This window comes from Petromyzon marinus, chromosome 22 (genome assembly GCF_048934315.1).
Source record: "Petromyzon marinus isolate PM22_M1 ecotype Great Lakes invasive population chromosome 22, UKy_Petmar_22M1.pri1.0, whole genome shotgun sequence".
In the NCBI taxonomy this organism is placed as follows: Eukaryota; Metazoa; Chordata; class Hyperoartia; order Petromyzontiformes; family Petromyzontidae; genus Petromyzon; species Petromyzon marinus.
The window spans coordinates 21354084-21377657 of record NC_133688.1 but is presented as its reverse complement, the minus strand read 5'-3'; the positions used below and the strand labels follow the sequence as shown (position 1 = coordinate 21377657).

Genomic DNA, 23574 nt, shown 5'->3' with positions numbered 1-23574 from the left:
GGTTTGGCCAGCACCACGTCCCGGCCGCCTTTGTCTTCCTAATTATAATGTTTTAGATGCCACATGCCAGGTATTTTGAGTCAACCGAAGGGATATTTGTCACTGAAACTCAGGTCGCCGGGTTAGTTGCACAGCATGCTAATCGCTGAGCCAACGCTCCCCACACATACACGTGTGTACACACACACTCGGAGTGTGAATCAATACGACCCATTTATAAACCATATGTTTATTTTACTAAATATATTTTCTGAGATATATGCCATTGCAAGGTTATATCATCCCACTCAAGGATAAAGAAAGAGCATGAATTAAAAACTGGAATCTCGATGCCAGGTGATGACATCTTATGGAGGAATAGCAACTCATCACCAAGCGCTTAGAACGGGGGGGTTGGGGGGGAGAGCGGCAGGGGAATGGGGGGGATAAGGGGGGCAACGAGTCGCTAAACGTGGCCGTCGAAAGGAGGCGGTGCTGTCCCGGCGGTAACCGTGATGTCTACCGGTGCCCGTGTGCCACGTAGAGAGCGGACGAGGCGAGGAGCGCGGCCCTGCAGCACAAGGAAGCGGAGATTGTGGAGCTGCGGCGGGAGCTGGCGGAGCGCTCGCTCGACCTGGAGCGCCTGCGTGCCCTACTCGCCGGCAAGGACGAGACGATCCAGGCAAGCGACGCCACGCATACGCTCGCTCACCCATCCACCCACCCGCTCACGCACTCGACCACCCGCTCACCCGCTCACCCACTCGGCCACCCGCTCACCCTCTCGTCCGTGCCTGCGGACGCGCTCCCTCACGTTGTCTCCACCCGTCGTGACCTTGTCGCCGCCGTCGTCATCATCGTCACCATCTCACCACCATCGCCGACACCGGCTCCCTGACCGCGGTGGTGGCGCTGGCACGAGCAGGGTCTGGACGAGCTGATGCGGGAGCGCGACGCGGAGCTGCAGAGGCTGGCGTCGGCGCTGAAGGAGACGCGACGCGCACGCGACGAGGCGGGGGAGGCGCTGGACGGCTCACTGGCGGACGCGGAGCGGGCCCGCGCCTTGCTGGCGCAGCGCGAGACCGAGCTGGAGGTGCGACACCGCCCGCGTTGGCACGGTTGCATGCTCGCGCTCTTACAAATGCGCACGCACGACCCGTACACGCGTACTCGTGTACGTGCGCATACGTACGTACGCGTACGTACGTGCACAACGATACACGCAGATACCCACTGGGCATAGGCACACATCCACACAGATACACACGCCTACACTCACGCAAACCTATTCAGCGACTGTCATCTATTAGCCCTTGCTGACACATACATGTATCCGTGTGTGTGTATCTGTGCACATACACCAGGTGGCGCGCCAGGCCCTGCTGGAGCGGGCCGAGGTGGGGGCGCAGGAGCTCGTGCGCCGGCTCACCGAGCGCCTCGCCGACAAGGAACGTCTGCTGGAGCAGGCGCGGTCCGAGGGGGGGCGCCCAAGCGGCGACGCGCCGCGCGAGGGCCGGCGGCTCGCCGAGCTGCTGGCGCAGCTGCGCGACAAGGAGGAGTGCCTGGAGGTCAGGATTCTCGCCTGCTCGCTCGCTCGCTTCGTTGCTGGCTCGCTCGCTAGGTCCCGCGCTCGCTCGCGAGGGGCGGGGAGAGGGGCACGCCAAATCAATGCAGGGGCCACCATCGTTATCGCCGCTCTCAGCCGAAAGAGAATTCCCCACGATTATCCCAATCGCACTTCCGCCGTCGCGTCCTGAGACGAAGAATCCATTCGGAAATCTTGAGATGCGAAGTCGAGGGCGGCACTCCTACCCATTGCCATACAAGAGTCGTCTCAGTCGCATGATCGTTCAACTCGTATTTGGCCAGATTAAGTGCCTTATGGCTTGAATGTGATGGGGGTTTTTTTTCGTATGCAGTCATCGGTGTTTGGATCATTAACTCAGAGCTCTTTAGAATCCGGTTATTGGGAACCTGGTTCTTGAGAACTCGGTTTAATCAAAAGCGGCAACTAAAACCCGGAGTCTAACCCAGGCACTCAGCAGCACCGGCTCGGCATCCCTGACCTCTGTGCCACCCTGCCATCTCCCTAAAGGTGTCACGGCTTCTTTTTGGTCTTACCCGTTGGCGCTGTGTGTAGGCCGAGCGCGCCGAGCGGGCGTGCCAGCAGCGGGAGATGGAGCAGCTCCGGCGCCGGCTGGCAGAGGTCGGGGGAGAGCGGTGGACGGAGAGGGAGGGAGACGCGGAGAGGGTGAAGGAGGAGGATCCGGGCCGGGAGACGTTGACGCACGTGGAGCTGGGACGACTCCATGCCGTGCTGCAGGAGAAGGACTCCATCATCCATGTGCGTCTTTCGTGGAGACGGAACGATGAGTGAATGTGTGTACGAGTGTGTGAGTGTGTGTGAGTGTGTGTATGTGCAGATGAGTGAATGCATTAATGGGTGTTGAGTGTATGATTGTAAGGATGGGTGAATAAATAAGTGATTGAAGATGTTATTGAATGACTCAATTACATTTGTGTCAACAAATGAGTATCGCGGGGTGTTTAATAGCATCTACATTCAACGAACCCCGTCTCAAGACTGCGCCTTCCCCCACCACCGTTCCTACCGCGGGGCCCTGCGTGTCGGGGTTCGGTGACGATGGCTGTGCGCGCGTGAACGCTCTGTTAAAGGCCACACGGGGGCCCTTTTGCCTCTGCGTGGGCGGTGCAGAGGCTGGTGGAGAACGGGCAGGAGAAGGACCGGCTGCTCACCCTGGTGCAGGCACCGCCCCGGACGCTGGAGCTAAAGCAGACGCTGCGCATCTTGAAGGACGAGCGGGGTACGGAGTGGTGGGCACCGAGGGAGGGAAGAGGAGAAGCTTGCTCGTTGCCTCGCAACGTTCGGGTCCGGCGCCACCGCTCCTGCGGAGGAAGGCGCCACTACGTTTGGCAGACGCAATCTGCGGTCACATTGCAAGCAGAGGGCGACGTTGTGCTGAGATCCGTTGTTTAAGGGCACCTTTAAAATCTAAACGATTATTATCATTGGCGTGTGTCATCCCGATTGAGTCATTTGCGGTCTAATCTTTCGGATTTGGCAAATCTGAACTGTGACGCCGCCACACAATGACCTGCTCGTTTGGAATGACATCACAGAGATCTGTAACATCCTCGGCCAATATTCGTACCGAGTGATATCTGAACCGTTCCTGGGCACCCTACTCTGTTCGCCAACCCCAATTGAGCAGCTCGGTGAAGTATGGTCAAGCCACCCCCGTTACTGCCACGGAATGTGAAGACCATCCAGCAGTGGATTGACAACGGACTATAATTCATATAGATATCTTGATGGTGATGGTGGTGGTGATTATTGTGAGATTAATGATAAAGGCGTTGGGTTATTTTTCCGATTGCTTCTCTCCGCAGACAAAGAGACCCGGCAGAATTTGTTGGGCGAGGAGGAGGAGGAGGACGTCGAGGATGATGTGAGCTGTGACGAGGAGGATGAGGAGGACGAGGAGGAAGAGGAGGGAGGTGACGATGACAAGACTGTACCGCCCCGCGCCGTTCGGAGGCAGGCGGGCCCCGCGGGGGAGCGAGCGGCCCTCCGGCATCTGCTGGTGCCGTCCCCCGAGGCCTCGCGGTCCCAGGGAGCGCTTCGGCCAACGCAGGAGGTGGAGATCTTGAACAAGGAGGTGGATCGGCTGACACAGGAAGTGCACCGGCTGACACAGGAAGTGCTGGTTCTGCGAGTGCGGAGTCCAAGGAACCTGGTCGGAGCAAAACCGGATACCGGCAGCGACGCCCACGAAGTGAGTGAGAAAGCCCACTCCTAGGTCAGCTCAGCCTAATATGAGCACCCGGTGTGGTGTGTAAACATCAGCAGTTAGGAGTCAAAAGGTAGCCAGGCGTGTCCCTGGCCACACCACCTCCTCGTGCACTTTGCCGGCCTTCGTAACATCACTTACCCGCGCAATCTGCACGGCTAAACGGGGTATGCATGTATGTTTAACTTCTTTTGCATCTTACGTAGGCATGTTAATCGAAGGTACATCTTTGTCTTTGTCTCGTGTGCAGCTCCTCCTGATGGAGCAGGAACAGGAGGGTCGGAAGCTGCAGCAGCTGCTGCACGCAGAACAGCAGGTGTACCAGCACCTGGCTGCCCTGCCGCAGCATGCGGACAGGTGAGTGTATCACACGCGCGCGCGCCTGTGTGATGAGCTGTTGCCTTTTACACTCGTACAGCTGGAACAACAACCTCCATTGGCGCCGACTGAGACGACTGACATATGTGCACCACCTGTGCCATCTCGCTGCATTGTCACCGCCCGGCGCTCCGCTCGTCACTTCCAATTACGCAAAAGTGTCCTTCACGAGCCTCCTCCACTCACACACAGCTTCTTGAGCAGTGGGCAATACACAATAACAATGACCGCCATTAAGTGAGGCTAGGTGCACTATGAGGCCGTCACGTGAAGTGTGGAAGTCTCGCCAATGACAGGAGGTCACGGGACAAACCCAGGCGGTTTGGGTTGACTGAGATGTAATCACCTGCGTGGAGTCGTATAATTATCTCATAGATTTCCTGACAAGAACAGCGGCAGCATTGCACGGTGAGTACTCAAATTGTCCTCGCCGAGTTGTGCCGCGCTAACCTCTCCGTCCCGGCACCGCCACAGCCGCAGCCTGCAGGAGGAGCTGGCACGCGTGCGGACGCTGCGACTGCAGCTGCTGGACGGGCTGCGCGCCAATCGCGAGCTGCGTCACAACCTGGAGGAGCTGTCGCGCGAGCTGGAGACCTCGCCAGGTGGGGCGGGGGGCGACCGCCCTCGGGAGGCTTAGCGAGCGGCCGTGCGGTCGCGACGTTGTCGTGTCTTTCCTCGCCGATCGGCGCGATGGGTGGGCAGGTTGAAGGGTTAGCAGAGGTGGCTCCAGGCCAGCGCACCTGGGCCTCACTCGCTCAGCCGGACTACCGGGCTGCCCCCATAGTCTGGTTGCTCGGTTCGACCGTAGCCCAGCAAGTATGTGCGACGTTACGTGTTGTGGGTGTGACGTTAGGGGTCGTGGGTGCAACGCGAGGGTGAGACGGATGATCAGTTATAGTTTTTAATGCAGACCATTCCAGGTAAGTGGAGAAGTTGAGAGAAACGAGATAGGGAGGAGAGGTGGCGGCCATGAGAGGTGGGTGGTGGTGAGGGTTGTCGTGAAGTTTTAGTAATTTTTGATTGCACTGTTTATGTTGTTAGGAGGTTGATCTGTTTACAAACGCGCACAAGTGCGCAGGTACATACACATGTAGATGCCTACACGCACGGGTTCGCACCCGTTCATAGCCACACAGCCAAGCGCACGCACGCACACGCACGTGGGCGGCCTGCCACTGTGACGTCGCTGTTGTTACTAATGAAATCTGTCTGCCTGTCGAGTGTGTGTGTGTGCGTGCACGCTGTCTGCGTGCGTGTCTGTACCAATTAACCCCGGGTTTATTGTGTTCAACTGCTCGTCTCTCTCTGAAAATATTTTACTAGTGCGATATCATTGCAAAGCTGCCTCGCCCCGCTGCAGGCTGAACACGAGTGGGAGGCACAGGTACATGGGGTTTGTTCAGTAGTTGAATGTCCCGTTTCTCTTTGATAATTAAACTCCTTCCTGTGCCCATTTACGTTCAATCCATTTGATGAGTTTTTACTTCACAAAGTATTGCACACGCACACAACAAAGACAAAGATCCCCCGTATAGCCTGAACAGACTGTTGGGGCAAGTGCTATTAGCAAGCACCTATGAACGTCGGCACAGCACACGAGGGGTGGGTGGCCAACACCACGCCTGGCCGCCTTTATCTCCCCAGTGGTGATGTTTACACACCATACCAGGTACTCATTTAAAGGCTGAGTCGAGAGGCCCAGAACCCGTTCAGGTATTCGTCACTTGTGTTGGCTGCAGAGAGACCGACACAATGGCACACAAACAAACCATTGGGAGATTGGACAGAGCGCATTCCGTCAGGAGGACAGGGAAGGATAGAATGCTGAACGTCCATGTGAAGACCTGTACTTGTAGAGTTTACACGGGGCCGGGGAGGGTAATGTTAATTGTACGGATGAGTCTGTGTGTGCGAGTGCACAGTAACCGAGTCGCCTGTCGAGGCTCGGCGCGCGTCACCGCTAATCCCTGAATGTAAACGCGCGCGGAGCCGAGCGGCGTCGTCATCGTCACCCATAATAAACAAACACGCTGCAAGTTCACACGGCACACTCGCCCTTGTGTTGCATCCCCCCCACCCCAAACCCCGCTCACCCACCGTGGCTCAACAAGGGGGGGGGGGGTCAAGACGCCCCCCCACAAAACCCAGGCCACAGAGGTCCTGGCCCAGTCATTGTAGCTGTGCCGGCCAAAGCCACTTCACTGTGTAAACTGAATCACAAGTACGCCCCTCCCGGTTTCACCGCGCGGGGTGTCTCGTTGTCCCCGGATGCCGAGGCTTCGAGACGGATGACGTCATTGGTTAAGGGCCCCTTTCCGTGGAGTGGTGGTGCAGCAGTTAGCTCACTGCGCTGTGAACCCAGCCACCTGTGTTCGATTTCCGACCACTTCTAACAGTCGTGGAAAGTGATATCTGAACTTATACTGGGCTCCACCCACTCTTCTCTTTACCAACCCACATTGACCAGCTTGGTGAAGTATGATCACACAACCCCCATGACTGATACAGCGTGCCGAGGCCTCCATCCTGCAGTGGATCGATAAAGGGCTGTGAATGATGAAGGGCTCATTGAGACCAGAAGTCTCTGGTGCAGCCACACCGCTGCCCTTCCCACATTGCCTGGCATGCCATAACCGAACCTGACCAGACCATCAACCAAAGCAGTGAACCACCGTGAACTCTATGTGAGTCTGCAGGTCTCTGAGGAGTCACTGTGTGAGTCCCTCGTAGTCGTGAATCAATGTGAATTCTGAAAAATTCAACTGAGTCAATAGGATCAATCCACCGACTAAAGCCCTTTGCTGGCTAAACCTAACCGGACTTAGGCTCGTGAGTCACTATTCATCCAGCCGTACACGAGAGAGCCAGGCCCGAGTGACACTTCCAAGATCCTGACCTTGCTTTATGCTCCCCTTATTGTGGATCCGTCAGAGGGGAGCGAATGGGCCCCCCGCTACAGGACATGGGGACCCACATCGGGGCCTTGAGCTCGTTGCGGCCACACGCCCTTTGCAGCAGTGGCCCAATCGTACGGTTGGGGGTGGCGGTTGAACAAAGGAATGAGTGAGCGAGCGAGTCCACTTGGCTGGCTGAGAGTGGTGCCCATCACCGGCCAGCGAGCATTCAAATCGGCACGGGAGCTGAGATGACGCACGCCGACACGCGCTCCCCTGCGTAACAACCACAACAGAAAATCACAACAGAACAGCTCCCACCACCCACTTGGCTGCCTGGAAAGTCAGCCGGGCATTCCTCAGGGTGAATGTCCATACGGAGTCACCGCGGGATGAATGGACGTGAATCCTTGATGACCAGTGGCGCAGCTGTCTAGTGCAGGCGGTGCAATGGCACATGGACCCACGGCCGAAGAGGTCCGGCGCTGGGCTACGAAAAGAGGGGCAGGAAGCCTCATTGAATTCCTTGCACCAGAGGCTACGCCAACCACGCTATGCCACGGATACCACTATGCCACGCATATAGACTCACATAAAAGCCCATAGACTCGCATATAGACCCATAGACTCTTTGACTTTCATAGAGACCCGAAGAGTTAGAGGAGGGGGGAAATTTTGATGTTTAACTCCTCGCACTTGGGCTCCGTGCCAATCACGCTCCAGCCACACACCTGAGGGCTGCTCCCACACCCACAACAGTTGTTTGACGTCACATGACAACGCCGCCCCAGTGTGCAGTGCGTGTCCAGAAACCACAAGTGCCGATTGAAAATCGATTCTTGACTTGACGAGCCCTGGCCGTGGATTAAATTCACAACGGCAAGCAGTGTTCCAGCCACCCCTACAGAGGGTTGAGAGGGTGTCTGAACCCTGATTACTCTGTTTCAATCGCTTACAGTACACCAATTTTTGAAGATAAGTAATTTCTAGACTATTTTGACACTTTTGGGAATAAAATAACTCTTGAGTTTCTGCTTTGCTCAGTTGAGCGCCGAGGCATTGGTGCTCATCAACTGTTGCTGAATTTGGCAAATCTGGACCTTGACTTGGGGGTACACAGTGGCCTACTCCTATGAATGGCACCACGGGGTTCTATCACGTCCACTCTCAAGCAGACGGCGAGTCGAATGATTGTGCAGTATTTACCAGGGTGATCGTTGGACTCAAACCGCGAGCCTCTGCAATAATAAGCGGCGACCGCCAGGCTGTGTCACCGCCCTGGACCAGCGGCATAAATACCACAGGTACATCTGTAGAGCTGCCACTTTTGGCTAACTACCAAGTAAAATTAATAGGATTAAAATTCACAGCCCAATCCGCTGCCGGATTGTACCTGCACACACAGACATGTAGACACCAATATATGTGCAGATGTTTCATCGAAATAATTCACAGCCCTTCAACCACTGATGAATGGGAGCCTCTCCACGCTGCATACTGCCCCAGTTAATAACGAAAATAATCACGTGGATCAATACAATATAATCGGCAGTGATTCTGACGGCAGCGGTAGCTTTACGCTCCTAAGGCCTGTAATGGGGGATGTTCATGATTACACAAGGTCGTTATCGGCGGCCGCCGGGTGAGACTCACGACTGAGAGTACGGAAATAACACCTCGGCCTAGAGAGCAAATCCATCGTGGAAATGGAGCAATGAAATCGGCTCAAGTGCAAGTTGCTTCACGGATTGTTGCGTTGCAAGTCCCTGAGGGTTCCAATGCGGACAGATCATGGACTTTGCACTGCTGCTAGGTGATGCTGCATAGCAACAAGTGTGCAAGTGGGTAGATAGGTAAGTGGAGGTGGGTAGGTGTGGAGGTGGGTAAGTGTGAAGATGGGCAGGTGTGCAGATGGGTAGGTCAGCAGGTGGGTAGATGAGTAGGTGGGAAGGTGTGAAGATGGGTACGGACAGTTGTGTAAATTGATGTGTAGGCAGAACGTGGTGTGTATCATGGTGGGCGAGTGGCTGGGTGAGCGAGTGAGTGGGTGAGCGAGTGAGTGGGTGAGCGATCGTGTGGGTGAGTGATGCACCCTTGTCCAAGCTACGTTGTTACTTACCTGCTTGTGTGCGCACGTGTTGACGTGTGCTTTTGTCTTTGTGTGTATAAGTGCATTTGTGTGTGCGTGCATGTCGCCACGTTTGTGTGCCCGTGTGCATGTCCATCCGTGTCTTCATTTGTGTATGTTCATGTCTGTGTGTGCATGTGTATAATTGACTGTGTGTGTGTGTCTGTCCGTGCCCACAGGTGTCTCTGCGAGGCGTGAGCTGGCGCTGGAAGTGGAGCGCTTGCGGCAGCAGCTGGAGGAGTCGCAGCGGTGGAACGCATCCCTCCAGGGACGGCTCGGGCTCCACATCGCTAACAACGACACGGCCCGTAAGCGCGCTTCCACCATCGCTCGCTCACTGGTCGCACGCACTCACTCCACGTGTACACCAGAAATCAACCGTTCAGCCTCCAGACTACTATTCGTCCACCAGATAATCACCAGAAATCCGCCAGACATCTACTCTTCATCCATTCATCCACCAGACATCAATCATTGATCCACCACATATCCACCATACATATACAATTCGTCTAGCAGTTAACTCTTTCGCTGTCTGATAGGAGCCAGTCTTTTATTTCTGCCACGTTTATGGAACAGATTTTGTATTTTTTAAAATCTGTCCATTGAAAGGGACACAAGTACCATGCCCCTGGGATGTCAGTACCCAATCCGATATGTACATGGCCATGGCGAGAGCCACATCCATGGCGGTAGGAAGTATACTGGATATGGTGTGCCGACCCAGGCAGGCCAGCTGAAATTAAGCCCCGGAGTCCCCCGTACGTGTTCTCGCAGGCACAGACAGTCTCGTGAGCGGCTGGAATCAGACGTCGTACATGAGCTTCCAGCTGATGGAGCCGGAGGGGCTGGAGGAGGAGCTGCTCGCACTGCCGCTCGCCGATCTCCGTAACAAGGTCAGGAGCTCGGGGGAGGGGACCGTGTCGGAGACGCACGGTGGGGGGGGGGGGGGGCACAGGGGCACGAGGTAACATGACGGTGGTAGCGTGCTCAGAATATCAAATATAAAAAATAAAACAGAAGCACGGCTGACAGGTCGATACATGGGGACAGGTGGGGACATATGAAGTCGCATGGAACAGCAGTGGATAGACCATGGCCGATAATGACGAGGTTGATGTCTGTCACCCTTACAGGCCCTGCAGCTCACAGCGCAGCTCAAAGATATGCACTTGGCCAATCAGGAGCTGGAGCGAAAGGTCGGGGAGCGCGAGTTGGCCAATCAACTCGCGAGCTGCCGTCTGGACGAGGCGGAGAATGAGAAGAAAAAAATGGAGGACGAGGTGAGGGCGACGAGGAGGAGGATGGAGGAGGTGGAAGCGACGACGAGAATGAAGGAGGCGGAGGCGACGAGGAGGATGGAGGAGGCAGAGGAGGCACTGAGGGAGACGACGCAGTCCCATCGGCGGCTGGTGCTGGGCTCCGATGGCAGCGACGGTGACGCGGTGGCGCTGCTGGAGAAGCAAGTGGAGGTGAGAGGTCGTCAGATGGCCGCGCGCATGACCAACGCCTCGAAATGATAACAACGCTCGCAAGGATAGAGACGTATGGGTGGGGGAGGTTCAGGGCGGGGGATCCTGGGAGAGAGGGGAGCGCGAGAGAGAAACCTGTGGCACAGCTTGGCACGGAGCAGCCGGTGCCCAGCACTGATTACGACAGTGAGCCCCAAGGAACCACGGGGCAGCAGAGGAGCACCGACAGCGAGGCTTGTGGTTGAGGATTTTTGAGTTGACGCACAGTGACTTCGAGTGGGCGTGAGCGGTGCCGGATGTGACGGTGGCAGTAGTCGTGGCGGTGGTGTTGATGGCCGTGGTTGTGACAATGGTGGTGGTTGCGTTGCGGCTTTGGCAACCTCGAGTCAACTCAACACTCTGACTTTGTTTGTGCAGGGGCTCCTGGCCGACCTCGCCGGCACCCGAGCGCATCTGCGAGACGCGGAGGAGCACTGGCGCCAGGCGGCGACGCGGCTCGAGGAGGTGGGCGCCCAAAACGACGAGCTGGAGCGGGAGCTGGAGGGCGTCACGGCGTGTTTGGAGGAGGAGGGTTTCCTGTCCTTCGACGATTTGCGGTGAGCGCCCTGCGCTAGTTACTACTTTCCAACTTCCGCCCGCGCTGGCATGCAGCGGCTTCCTCGCCGTAAGATCGGTGGTGGTGACGGCACGCAACGCTTTTGCTCACGCAGGGAGGAGCTGCGGCGGCTCCATCGCAGTCAGAAGGCACGTGAAGGGAAGGAAGGAGCGGCGCGGATCTCGGGAGCCACCACGGAGGACGTGGACGCCAGCGGGAAGCCACCGGCACCCAAGCCGGCCGAGCTGGTGCAGCGCCTGAGCGATACCGAGCGCGTCAACGAGCTGCTCCGGCGCCAGCTGGAGATGAACACGAGCGTCGACGGCGACAGCAGCTTCAACCCCGACCTCATTGTGGGCATGGCGTGCGAGATCGAGCGCCTCAACGCGGAGCTCGGTGCTATCCGGCAGCACCAGCTGTCGGCCGAAACGGACCGGCACACGTCCTCCTCCGTCGACCGGAGCGAAGGCGGCGCCGCCTCCGGCGAGGAGCCGGTGTCACCAGCGTCACCGTTGTCACCGCTGTCAGAGCCGCCACCCTCACCGTCGCGCGTCGTGGGGTCAAAGGCCGGACGGGTGAGTCGCGGTGGCGCTGGAGAAGTCGTACATCGTGGCATGCCCCGTCACCGCGGCCGGGCACCGATTGTCTCCCCCCAGCCTTAGCTGGCATCGCTGTGCAGCATTTGGCTGCGACTTGCCGCCGGGATTGCTGGCGCTGGAACGCTGGCGCCCGGCTGTAACTCTGCGTGTTGTTTTTTCTTTCCAGAAATCGCGGCTGCCGGTCCCCAAGAGGCTGAATGTCTCGGCGGCAGTAGCGGCCGCCCCTCCTCCAGCCCGCCGCTCCGCTCAGTCCGATGCCCTCTCGTCTCCAACGAGCGGTCACGCGATGCCGTCCGAAGGTCACGTGATAATATCCGGAGATCACGTTATTCCAACCGGAGGTCACATGACATCGGTTGAAGGCCATGTGATGCCGGTCGGAGGTCATACGCCACCGGCAGGAAGTCACGCGACACCGGCAGGAAGTCACGTGACACCGGATGGAACTCACGCGACGGCGATCGGAGGTCACGCGGCACCGGCCGGAGGTCACGCGGCACCGGCCGGAGGTCACATGACTTCGGCCGGCGCACGCGCTACGACCCCGGGCGGCGCCGACGCGGCTCAGCGCGAGGGTGGCGCGGGGCGGTGCGAGGCGGACTCCTCACAGGTGGAGTTGGAGCTGGAGCACATGCGAGCGGCGCTGGAGGACTACAAAAAGCAGAACCGCGTGCTCGAGGAGCGGCTCCTGCTGGCGAACAAGGCAGCGACACCACCAGGGCTGCTCGCACCGCCACCGAGCGGTGGGTCTCGCCGGGGGCGCTTGCGGACAACTGCCGGGTGCTGGCTCACAGGGAGAGCGGGGCGCTCTTAACCTCGATTATTCCAGATCGAACTGAACTTAGATTTTTACTGGAATGGTATCGGCCACAGATGCTGCCGTGGTTATAACGGCCAACACACTGGACTTGCAAACCGGAAATTGGCGTTTCCATCTCCTAGCCTAGCAGAATAATCACAAGCTGGGCCTCCTCTTGGTTAACTCGAAAGTTAAGTTGTTAGCGTCGGTACCGTTTGCCAGATGTGGCGCTGCCGACCACATCGGCGCCCTGTCGCGCGTGCACCGGCGTTCGCCAACATCGCCGCTGCGTTTGTGTTGCAGGAGAGGCGAGCCTGGCCTGCAAGGGAGTGCAGGTGGAGGTGCAGGACCTGGGCTATGAGACGTGCGGGCGCAGCGAGGCGGAGGACTACCCCGGTGAGACGCCGCCCGGCGCTCTCGCCCCGGGGCCGGGCTGTGTGGCTAAATGGGAGCAGCGGGGGTGGTGGCAGGGGTCAGAGAGCAAGGGAAGGGGCACAAGCAGAGGCGGGAGGGAGCGGGAGTGTTTTCCAACGATGTTATTTTAGCGAAAACATGTTGCCAGAGCGATAAGTTACTCTGAAGAGGAGGAGCAGTTCTAGGAGTGTGTTTAGGATGCTGTCGATCCTGTGGTCACTGCAATTTGTTAATTCTCATTACACTATTGAGTTTATCTGGCGACATCTAGTGGGCCACTTTTCGTTTAAAGATAGCACCACCGGCGGGGGTGGTGGGCTAGGTGGGGGGGGACTGAGGGTTTGGTGGTTGCGGCCGTTATGAAGGTCCGAGAAAGGACGGGAACACCACTACCGGCAGAGAAGGGAACAACAAAAACACGGGAGTGGATCGCCGAGGTGAGGGGCGACCAGGCCGACGAAATGGAAGCCGAGATGAAAGCAACCATCGGCTTTTGCCGGCGTCCCAAAGGTGGCGCACGCGGAAACACGGGGCCCCGTCCGCGGGGGGCCACCGAGAGGCGCTACCATCAATCACGGGGCGACGGGGTGGGGGGCGGGAGAGCGGGCAAGGGAGAGAGCCGCACCCTGCCGGGCGTGGGGGGGAGGGGCGCGTGTTTTTGCGGAGCCGCCACCGGGCTTATTAATCGCGGGGAAAGCAAAGCACGACGCGGCTGACGCTAAGCAGGCGCCCGTTAAGACGTCGGCGCGTAGCTGTTAAGCCCGCCGCTAGCCCCGTGTAATTGGAGCCGCGGAGAGCGTGCGCCTGCCACGCAAGGGGTAATAGTGCCCAATTAGGGGGGCGGGGGGTGGGGTGGTGGGCGGGGGGGGGGCGATGGGGTGGGGGGGGGGGGGCGATGGGGGGCGGCCGCTGCCGGAGCCCTGCCCGGTCCGGTTCCTGCTTTGTTGTCGGGGCCTGCGCAGCGTCGCGCGGAGGAGCGGGGATAAGTGCTGTAATCACGCCGCGCCAGCCCCCAGCCTGGCTGGCGCCAGCGCTCAGCGGCTCGGCCGTTTCAAGTGCACGGAGCTCCGCCGCCGCTACGGAGAGCGAGCGCCGTATTAGTTTCATTTCTTTAGGAAACCGCTCGGGGCCCTCAGCTTCTCGAGCACAGGGAGTCTCCGCGGTCCTGGCCCCATTCATCGATTGCTGCGCGAAAACACCGTCACATTAAATTTGGTTCTGCGCTTAATTTGGATACATTCCAGCCCTGAGAAATTTGAAATATTGTGTCCGATTGTCACGTGATGAACATTACCCTCGGTGGCGGAGCGGGTGGGAAAGTGCTGCCCTCTGCTGTGTTGACCAGAGGTCGCATGCAGGGATGTCACGGGTAGCTCTGTGATATCCACTTCTGCGGGCCCTCCTCTAACACGAAGGACTGGCACTGCGTCATGAGCGATCTGAATGGGATGGATGCGTCATGTCATGGACATGATCCCGGTACTACGATCGCCACCTCGGCTGGTGTCGCTCGCCCGCCCCGACGAACACGGAGAACTCCGTGACGTTATTTTCGGCCACACCGGTCGCTCTGAGAGGCATGGGGAAGGAGGTGACTGCGAGATGAAGTCGTCTGAGTGGCCTCGCCCGTGGCGAGGCTGCCGGATGGAGCCGGCCGCTGCCGCTCGGCGCCCTTAAGCGTTTCCAGATGCGGCCGGGGGGCAGCAGGGCCAGCCGGGGCGGTGCCGTGCGCTCTCCCTACCTGTGGCTACCCGGCCCCACCCCCCTCCTGCGCCCCTCTCAGGCCCCCAGAAACCTCTAATCAGTGGCACTTCCTGTTATCTGATCCGGAGAGGAGGAAATGACGAGGGCGCCGCTGCTGCCTTTGTGCCGAGACAACGGTGAAGACCGTCATGTGTCATGGGCCGGTGGTCGTGGTAACGCACGTGAAACGTGTACCCGTGCACACGCGTGTGTACATGCATAGATACGTATGGGTACATATATGTAGACGCGTCAGCACGGTAACACGTGCGTGTGTGATTGTGATGCGTACGTTGTATTTACGTGTGTGTACATAATACATGTGTACGTTATGTGATGTGTGCGCCATCCCATGTATGATATAATTACCACGTAATTTGAGGCGAGCGCATCTCTAGACGCCGTACAGAGACAGTGGACGGTGTGTATTATATATAGGGAGAGAGAGAGGGACAGAGAGGGGTAGTCTGCCGCAGGCATAGGAGAAGAGGAAGGCTTTGAGCCTGGACCTAACCATGACTTCTGCAGTCACTCCGTGTCGTTGATCACCCTTGGTGGTTATAACCTGGGCTGGTTCATCTCCTCTCCACATACGTTGGGGCCTTGATTTCCGAGCCGTTCCTCTCGTTGCCGCAGGCCCCGGTGGGATCGCCCGGCACGGCAGCCGGGACACCATCTCCCCTGCCGCCGGCGCCACTGCTGCCGCAGCCGCCGCCAGCGATGCTGCGGCCGGTGCCGGTGATGCCCCGGGGCTGCGCCGGCAGGTAGAGGACCTCAACGCGCAGCTGGGGAATTACCGGCAGATCGTGCGCGAGCTGCAGGCCCGCCAGCGCGGCCGTGACGGCGACGGAGTCGCGGCATCGGCGGACGTCGTCAGCACGGAAGGCGTGGGCGGGCACCGCCACGGGCAGCCTAAGGCGGTGTTGCGCAGCGACTCCTGCAACGGCTCCGACTCGGCACAGGGCTCGGAGCACGACGGCGACGGCACGCCGTCCTCCGGCACGCCGAGGTCCCCCGCGGTCGTGGGCGTTGGCCCCGGGCCGAGCCGGGGGGATCTGTCGCGTCCGGCCCAGAACGGGGGGGACCCCCTGGCGGGCCCCCGTTGCGCCGCGGACACCGACGGTGGGCGACGCGACGGCGGGGAGAGCGACGGGTCGCCAGCGTCGACCGCGGGGGCGGGCACGGCGGCATGGATGCGGCAGCTTTCGCGAGAGGCGGAGCGCGAGGTGACGCGGCTCATGGGCCAGGTCGGCCGTCTGGAGGAGCAGCTGCACGACACTAAGCGGCTCAACCGGCAGCTCAAGGAGCAGCTGCGCGGCCTTCACGGCAAGAGGGACGGCAGCGGCAGCGCTGGCGAGGGCCCGCGGTAAGATTCGCTGTGTGTTGGGGGACTGTCGGGAACGTTCACGTGACGCCATTTGAGTTGTTCCAATTATTAATCTAAACCCGGGTGGCTTAGACACGAGCGGCGTCTGGTGAAGCCGAGCAAAGACCCATTCACCGCGCGAATTCCGCCACTACAAGCACTGGCATGAGCGCAGCGCTACAACTACACCACCAGCACTCCTACATTCACACCACCACCACTGTAACCGCGTTACCACCATCATCACTACAACCACAAGACCAGATACTGGTCACTGGTATTGGCTGTGAGCGGGAATCGAACTGCTGGATTCGTAGCCAAGTGCAATGCACTAACCATTGTGCCACCCCCCCCCCCGGCACCAGGCTGGACTCGCTGGTGCAGGCGCAAGCGCGGGACCTATCGGAGCTGCGCCAGCGGCTGCGCTTGAGCGCGCGGCTGTGCGGGGAGCTGCGCGAGCGCCTCTGCACGCTCACCAAGGCGCTGGAGGAGCTGCTGAGCTCGGGTGACGTGGACTACTACGCAGGCGAGGGCGTCCGTAAGCAGCTGGGGCGCACCGCCCACCTCATGGACAAGCTGCTGTCCCGCATCAACTTGGGTGAGCGGCGCCGGTGGCGGCGCCAGCGACGTATTTTTCTATTTTTAGTTCCCTTGGGTGGTGTTCGGCACCGTTTCGTGAGCTGGGACTGGAGAACCGGCTTTACCCAGTCTGTCTGCCATTTCACCCGAAACCACCAGCTGGCTGGTGAGGGTTTAGGGGTGAGGCTAGTACTGTTGGCTAGTTGGCTCAGGTCACTGTAAGCGAGAGGTCTACTACTAGTGACCAGTCGGCTCGTTCGGCAGGGCGTAGTGGCTTGTTGTTTCCCACTGACTCCCTGCTGCCCCCTCCACTCGTCTCCCCCCCCACTCCCCACCCAACTGCCGTTCCTCTTTCTCCCCAGCAGAGGGGGTCCCTGATGGAGGACGTGCAGAGAGCGGTGACAAAGACGATGCCGTCAAGTGAGTGTCCGATTCGTCCTTCCTTGTCTTGGCCGCGACCCCTAAGCCTGACCCCTAGCCCTGACCACCGGCTCCAAATGCTGTGCACTCATGCGAGCTTCAGCTGCCACCATAGCTTTGTTGATGACTCTTATTTCTGAGCGTAACCATGACCCATATAATTCAAGGCTTGTGTGTGCATTTGTGAAAGCTCATATGCTCCTGTGTGTTTGTGTTCCTAGGTGTCGGCCCGTGTGTGTGTTGCTGTGTGCGTGTCCCTGTGTGTGTTGGTGTGTGTTCCTCTGTGTGTTCCCCTGTATGCGTGCGTTACCGTGCGTTCCTCTGCGTTCCCCCGTGTGCGTGCGCATGTTGGTTTAACTTGGACCCCGCTGGGGCCGCCCCGTGTTTGTCTTGCTGATTGGCCGCTACTGGAGGATGTAATTAAACCCTCCATCCCACCACCCCCCGCCCCAACGTCGGCACGGCTACCGTAGTTTATTTTTCGCGACGATTATGACTTAGGGATTGATTCTTTTTTTGCCAGTTCATTTTCCCCGGTGCCGATCGGCACTCGCCAGAATAAATTGAAGCTGAGCTCCCAGAGCACCGCTTACTGGCGGCGGCGCCAGCGCCGTGGCGCAGCACGGCTGGCATTGGGGCACCCCTGTCCAATTTCCTGCCCTCTCTGTAGCCCAGTGTCTGGCCCTCCTGGTACCTGGGTTCCCAAGCGTGAGCAAGCGGCCTCGCCCGTGGTGTCGAAGCACCGGGCCCACGGGAGTTGGCCAATTCACCGGTGGTAACGGTTCTTTCGGTCACGATACTTGCGCCGCAGTTATGTGCACATGGTGGTGGTGCTGGTGGTGGTTCTGATTCATGATGGTAGTGGCAGTGGTGGTAGATCTGGTGGTAATAATGGTCGTGGGTGGTTGTCGTGACAACGGTCGCAGTGATGGAATTGTGCCGCAACGGTTGTGTGGTTGCGTGTTTTTTGCGTGGTTGTGCGGCGAGCAGTGGTGCGGGATCCCTGCAGCACGAGGTAGCCATGCTGAGGAAGCAGCTGGAGACCGAGCGGCGTCAGCTGACGAAGAAGCTGCAGGATGCGACGCGGCGCAGCGAGGCGCAAGCAACGCACACGCACACGCGCATAGAGAGGTGGCGCACGCACGCACATGTGGCAATGTTTATTACAGTCGTTCTTTACGGTCGAATGAGCGACTTCCCGCCGAACAAAGGCACCAAGTCCCATGTACCGTGCTTCTCTTCATAACGGGACCCGTGCACCGCACCTGGCGCAGGCTGGAGGAGGAGCTCCTGGAGCGGGACCGACTGATCGAGGACCTTCAGCAGCAGCTGTCGTCTCCGCCTCCATCGCCCTCGGCCAGCGACGACCGCTTCCTGCGCCCGCGTTCCGCCTCCGGGTCGGGTCGCTCGAGCCACTCGCGCTCCCGAGCCGGCTCCACGTCGGGGTCCGTGTCCGGGTCGGACGGATCCGTTTCTGGTTCCGCCCCACGCTCGTGGAACCGCTCCTGCTCGCTGAGCTCCGAGCGCGATTCACTGGACCGCAAGTCGCTCGCCGAGGAGGAGGATGGCGACAGTTTCCAGGATCACTACAACTCGGCCAGAGGGCCAGGGGAGCGTTATTGTGACGACCAAAGGAGGGCAGCGCCGGGGGCGGTACCCGCGGCGGCGGTGGCGGCGGCAGTGCCTAGGGGTTACCATAGCGACGCGGAGGTCCTGAACCGGGGGCCTTGCGGTTACCACGGAAATGGGCTGCCGCACAGCCTGTCGGGGTTCGGAAGCGCCGATGTGTCGTTCGAGCAGCGGGGTTACCATAGCGACACGGGCCACGCAGGATTGGCTGCTGGACATCACGCCTCCCATCATGCGCTAGGTGAGCGTTTGATCACGATCTGTGCGATCTGTGTTTTGCGTCGAGAGGGAATGACATTTCATGGTGAAGTTGCTATATGTTTCCCACCAGTTTCAATACACCTCGAGTATTTTAACTTTCGCCACCGTCAGCTGTGGAGCCATCACTTTCTCAATATGCAATCGCCTTGAGTAAGTTAAAGGGTTACGAGAAGTCAGCAGGGCATCAATAAATGGATCTCTCTGGATTTCGATGTTCTCTCCTTTGATTGCCACTCCGTCGTGAGTCTTGACCGCCGGGCCATCGTCCCTTCTAGCCGTGACGCGTCGTGCCCAAGAGAGGGAAGCAGGGAGAAGCGGAGAGGAGCAGGTAGGGTTAACGTGGCCATCATTTCTTGAGCGCCGCTGTAATTGATCCCCACGCGCGCGGGGAAGCAGCCGAGCGAGGCAAGAGGGGAGCGGCGAGGAGGCAAGCGAGGGGGAGTGCATGGGATGCAGCCTCCACAGCCTCATGACTCATTCATGCACTTTGTGTGACGGACGGATGGACGGCTGCGCCGCTCGGCCTATGCGGTTACCGGCGTGCGGCTTGCATTACACTCGCTGCTCCGCCTGCTTCCTTGCCAGCCGGGCCGTGCCGCCAGGCACCTGCTGCTGCGGCATCTCCACCGGTGTTCCACCGGTCGTCGCCATACTAACATTTGTTCTTGCCGTGTGCCGTTACCTCGCAGCTGCGCAGGCCTACGCCGTTGCCGCCACTGCTGCGGGGGCGCCGTTCGGAGCGGTGGAAGGCGCCAAGAATCTGGCGCTCGTCGTGCACGGCGCTGAGAATCGAGCGTTCGACGCGCACGGCTGCAATTACGCGAACGCCCCCACCGCAGGTAACGGGAGCCTCCTCCCTCGCTAATGGGGGCCATGACCCCTAGAGTTGGCCGGTGCGTTGTAGACGCACGCCTGGGCTGAGGGTCCCGTGCGCTCATCCCAGGCCGTCCGGCAAGCTCGGAGCTGCGCTCGGAAGAACGGTCGGGTTTTGTGCCGCAGTCGTGCCCATGAGGACGGACTGATCGGCTCCATTGCTGCGTGGCAAGACTGTGAGAGATGTCAACGGCTTGGAGAGGCCTTCATCCAGCAGTGGATAGATCATGGATCGTGCAGATGATGATGGCGTCTGAGGGCGCGGTACAGAAACAGCGGACATGTTTAGTTTATCGAGAGACAGTGAGAGACAGAGAGGCCGTCAGTCATAGGCAGAGAAGAGGATAGTCCTCTGAGCCTGGATGTGAACAGGGGCAGGGAGCGGACAGCAAGGGTGGCGGGGGCAGGCAGCCCCAGATAATGGGAGCAAGCAGAGGGGAAATGAGGCTACAGACTCGCGACACGCAGCCTCGGCGTGTGTTGACAAGATAGAGCTGCTTGGTTTTTGATTGCCCCTTCCTCTAAACCTCCAGCCGGTGCTCGGCCACTCTTGTGTACTTAGCCACAGGACTCCTTCCCTGCTCCTTCCCGGTGCTCTTCGCGTTTTGTTCGCGCTCCTCCTGATGTAACAGCGCTGCTGCCCCTTTCATGGAACCTTGTCTCTGACTTCCGACCTCATCTCGGACCTCCACTACTGCCCTCTTCCTGTGCCCTTGTCTCTGACCTCTTGTTGCCACCCCCTCTCCGCGCGGGTGTGCGCCTACCGCTTCCTCTCTGCCAGGAGCGCCTGGCCTCTTCCTGCCGTCCTTTCCTTCTCACTCTCGCGCCCTCGAGCTGTGCCGCCCCCCACCGGTGCCGGCGCCGGTGGCCGAGGGTCCCCCCCATCGGCCGGGCCTGCCCTACACGCGGCCGCCCCCTTCGGGCCAGGGTCGCCCTCCGCTGGGCCCCCACGTGCACCCCCCGGCCCTCTGCCTCTCCGACATCCAGCGGGAGCTCGACCTCCTGCAGAGGCAGCTGGGAGAACGTGAGCTCTGCTAACCCCTCTCTGGGAACCGGTTCCCGCGAGCTCGTGGGTTTGGGTTGAAGGTCAAAGGCTCGGAGCTCCACCCTTCTGGTGCATGGGTTTCCCACGGACTTGTGGGTCAGGTTTGGAGTGGGCTTTGAAGGGCAAGTGTTATGGGTTAAGGCTAGGTTTATGTCCTGTGGTCTAGGTTAATCATCGAAGGCCCAAGTTAAATGGTAAACATAAGATCCACGGGCTTAAGACTGGAGCGATGAAGAAGCTCTTGTGCACGGGCTGAGAGGCTTGTTCCTCAGCGGTGTCTTGCGGAGGCCTTCATCCAGCAGTGAGCTGTCCACGGCTGATGATGATTTAAACTGTGCGTTAGGTTGCAGGTTTCGGCAGTGGTTTGGAGTTTAGTTTATTCTTTGGAGTTTCTCCAAAGGGGTTTATGCTATGCGTTTACATGATCCTGTAGACTTTTAGGATAAGGGTTTAGTAATTTTCAAACTGGGTTATTTAGACCAAGATGGCTAGCGGTAAATGTTGGCATTGGGTCTCTTCGGGGTTTATTCTCAGCTGGAAGTCGGCCTTAGGGCCCTTGTTTCCTACCCTTTCATCTGCTGCCTTCCACCATCGGTTTCTCTCTCTCTGGGGTTTGTAAATGTCGACTCCCTTTGTTGGCGCTCGCACGGGGAGCTCGGCGTAAAGCGGCCAGAGGCCGGCGCCGCTCACTGACGCGGTGGCCGTGTGGCGCTCGCAGGCTCGGCAGAGATGGCGCTGGCGGGGCAACACCAGCAGCAGCAGCCGCACCAGCAGCATCACGAGCAGCAGTCGCAGCTGCACCATCACCAGCAGCCGCAGCGCCAGCAGCCGCACCATCACCAGCAGCGCCAGCAGCCGCACGGGGCGCCGGGCTGGCAGGGCGGCGCCGCCGAAGCATTTGCGGTGCCGGTTGCCGGCGAGACGGCACCGCCGGCGCGCGACACCGCGCTGCGGGAGCGGAACGAGACGCTGCACGAGCGTCTGCGCGGAGCCGAAGAGCTCAACGCCACGCTCAGGGCCGAGCTGGAGCTGCACCACAGCCTGCTGGGCAGCCCCGGGCAGGGGCAGCTCCAGGGGGGGCGGTCAGCACAAGGCCAGGGGCAAGGCTGGGCCCGGGAGGCGCCATCGCCCCGGAACATGGAGCGGCCGACGGCGCCCTCGCCCGTGTTCCCCAGCAGGAACACCGCAGGTAGTGGCGTAGCCGGTGTGCCGTGCGCACCCCTCCACTGTTTGCGCAAGGAGTTTACATCTCTTTGTGGGGGTTTTTTACCGTTATTTAATTCCAGGTGCGCTTTTGGCATCGTTCGAGAATGTTCCGTGAAAGTAGCTGTCACAGAACTGCTTCTGAGATCCCCTCGAGTGGCCACTTTCATCCAGAGCTGCGTGTTCGTCAAATTAAGAACAAAAACTAATTTAAGTGGTGACTGGACTCAGACCATCAAGTCACTGCAGATCCGAACCCAGGTCCTCACCTGTACTGAGCCAGCCAATCATCTGCAGATGTCACATGGGACATTTGACTATGATCTGCAATCCAGAGTCAGGGCAGCTTAATGGAGGTGAGGGCAGCGTGGCGCAGGTGATAGCGGTGTGGCACAGGTGAGGGCAGTGAAGTGGAGGCGAGGGCAGCGTGGTGGAGGTGAGGCGAGCTTAGTGGAGGCGATGGCAGTGTGGTACGGGCGAAGGCAGCGTGGCGGAGGTGCGAGAAATTGGGCGAGGGTCACCGTACGTGTGTGTCGTGTGGCAGAGCTGCTGGAGGAGCACCTGCGGGAGATCCGTGCTCTGCGACACCGTCTGGAGGAGTCGATTCTCACCAACGAGCAGCTCCGGCGCCAGCTGGAGCAGCGGCTCGCCGACTCGGAGCACGGTGCGGAGCGCACGTGGGACACGCTTGACGCATGCGCGGTCGGCACATACGTGACGAGCACGCGACGCGCGCCCATGCACTATTAACCCATTTGCGCGCATCCCTGTGTGCGCAGGCAACTCCACCAACATCTACATTCAACGCTCGGAGGAGAACCGCTGGCACCGCGAGCGTAGCGGACCCCACGGTGAGTGCAAAGATAAAGACAAAGATCCCCCGTGTAGCCTTTTAACAGGACATTGGGCCAAGTGCTGTTCGCGAGCACCTACAGTGAGGGAAAAAGTATTTGATCCCCTGCTGATTTGTACGTTTGCCCTCTGACAAAGAAATGATCAGTCTGTAATTTTAATGGTAGGTTTATTTGAACAGTGAGAGACAGAATAACAACAAAAAAATCCAGAAAAACGCATGTCAAAAATGTTATAAATTGATTTGCATTTTAATTAGGGAAATAAGTATTTGACCCCCTCTCAATCAGAAAGATGTCTGGCTCCCAGGTGTCTTTTATACAGATAACAAGCTGAGATTAAGAGCACACTCTTAAAGGGAGTGCTCCTAATCTCAGCTTGTTACCTGTATAAAAGACACCTGTCCACAGAAGCAATCAATCAGATTCCAAACTCTCCACCATGGCCAAGACCAAAGAGCTCTCCAAGGATGTTAGGCACAAGATTGTAGACCTACACAAGGCTGGAATGGGCTACAAGACCATTGCCAAGCA

At 58.9% G+C, this 23574-nt stretch overlaps 1 protein-coding gene across 10 annotated transcripts in view; it reads left to right on the top strand.

Annotated features, from left to right (window-relative positions):
* The window catches only part of LOC116944812 (uncharacterized), a 72248-nt gene that overhangs the window by 37901 nt on the left and 10773 nt on the right, over window positions 1–23574 (top strand). For 8 of the 10 annotated variants that reach the window (XM_032958560.2, XM_032958561.2, XM_032958559.2 and 5 more), the window contains 25 exons: window positions 524–661; window positions 905–1072; window positions 1344–1547; window positions 2120–2323; window positions 2696–2804; window positions 3391–3776; window positions 4042–4148; window positions 4644–4771; window positions 9371–9499; window positions 9969–10087; window positions 10328–10663; window positions 11081–11259; window positions 11374–11833; window positions 12024–12600; window positions 12960–13052; window positions 15450–16179; window positions 16545–16777; window positions 17121–17178; window positions 18169–18309; window positions 18453–19048; window positions 19758–19907; window positions 20723–20965; window positions 21705–22175; window positions 22734–22853; window positions 22969–23040. In XM_032958560.2, the coding sequence (XP_032814451.2) occupies window positions 524–661; window positions 905–1072; window positions 1344–1547; window positions 2120–2323; window positions 2696–2804; window positions 3391–3776; window positions 4042–4148; window positions 4644–4771; window positions 9371–9499; window positions 9969–10087; window positions 10328–10663; window positions 11081–11259; window positions 11374–11833; window positions 12024–12600; window positions 12960–13052; window positions 15450–16179; window positions 16545–16777; window positions 17121–17178; window positions 18169–18309; window positions 18453–19048; window positions 19758–19907; window positions 20723–20965; window positions 21705–22175; window positions 22734–22853; window positions 22969–23040 (6151 nt within the window). The remainder of the gene's footprint in view (window positions 1–523; window positions 662–904; window positions 1073–1343; window positions 1548–2119; window positions 2324–2695; window positions 2805–3390; window positions 3777–4041; window positions 4149–4643; window positions 4772–9370; window positions 9500–9968; window positions 10088–10327; window positions 10664–11080; window positions 11260–11373; window positions 11834–12023; window positions 12601–12959; window positions 13053–15449; window positions 16180–16544; window positions 16778–17120; window positions 17179–18168; window positions 18310–18452; window positions 19049–19757; window positions 19908–20722; window positions 20966–21704; window positions 22176–22733; window positions 22854–22968; window positions 23041–23574) is intronic. The other 2 variants (XM_032958555.2, XM_032958558.2) reach the window with 2 other exon arrangements.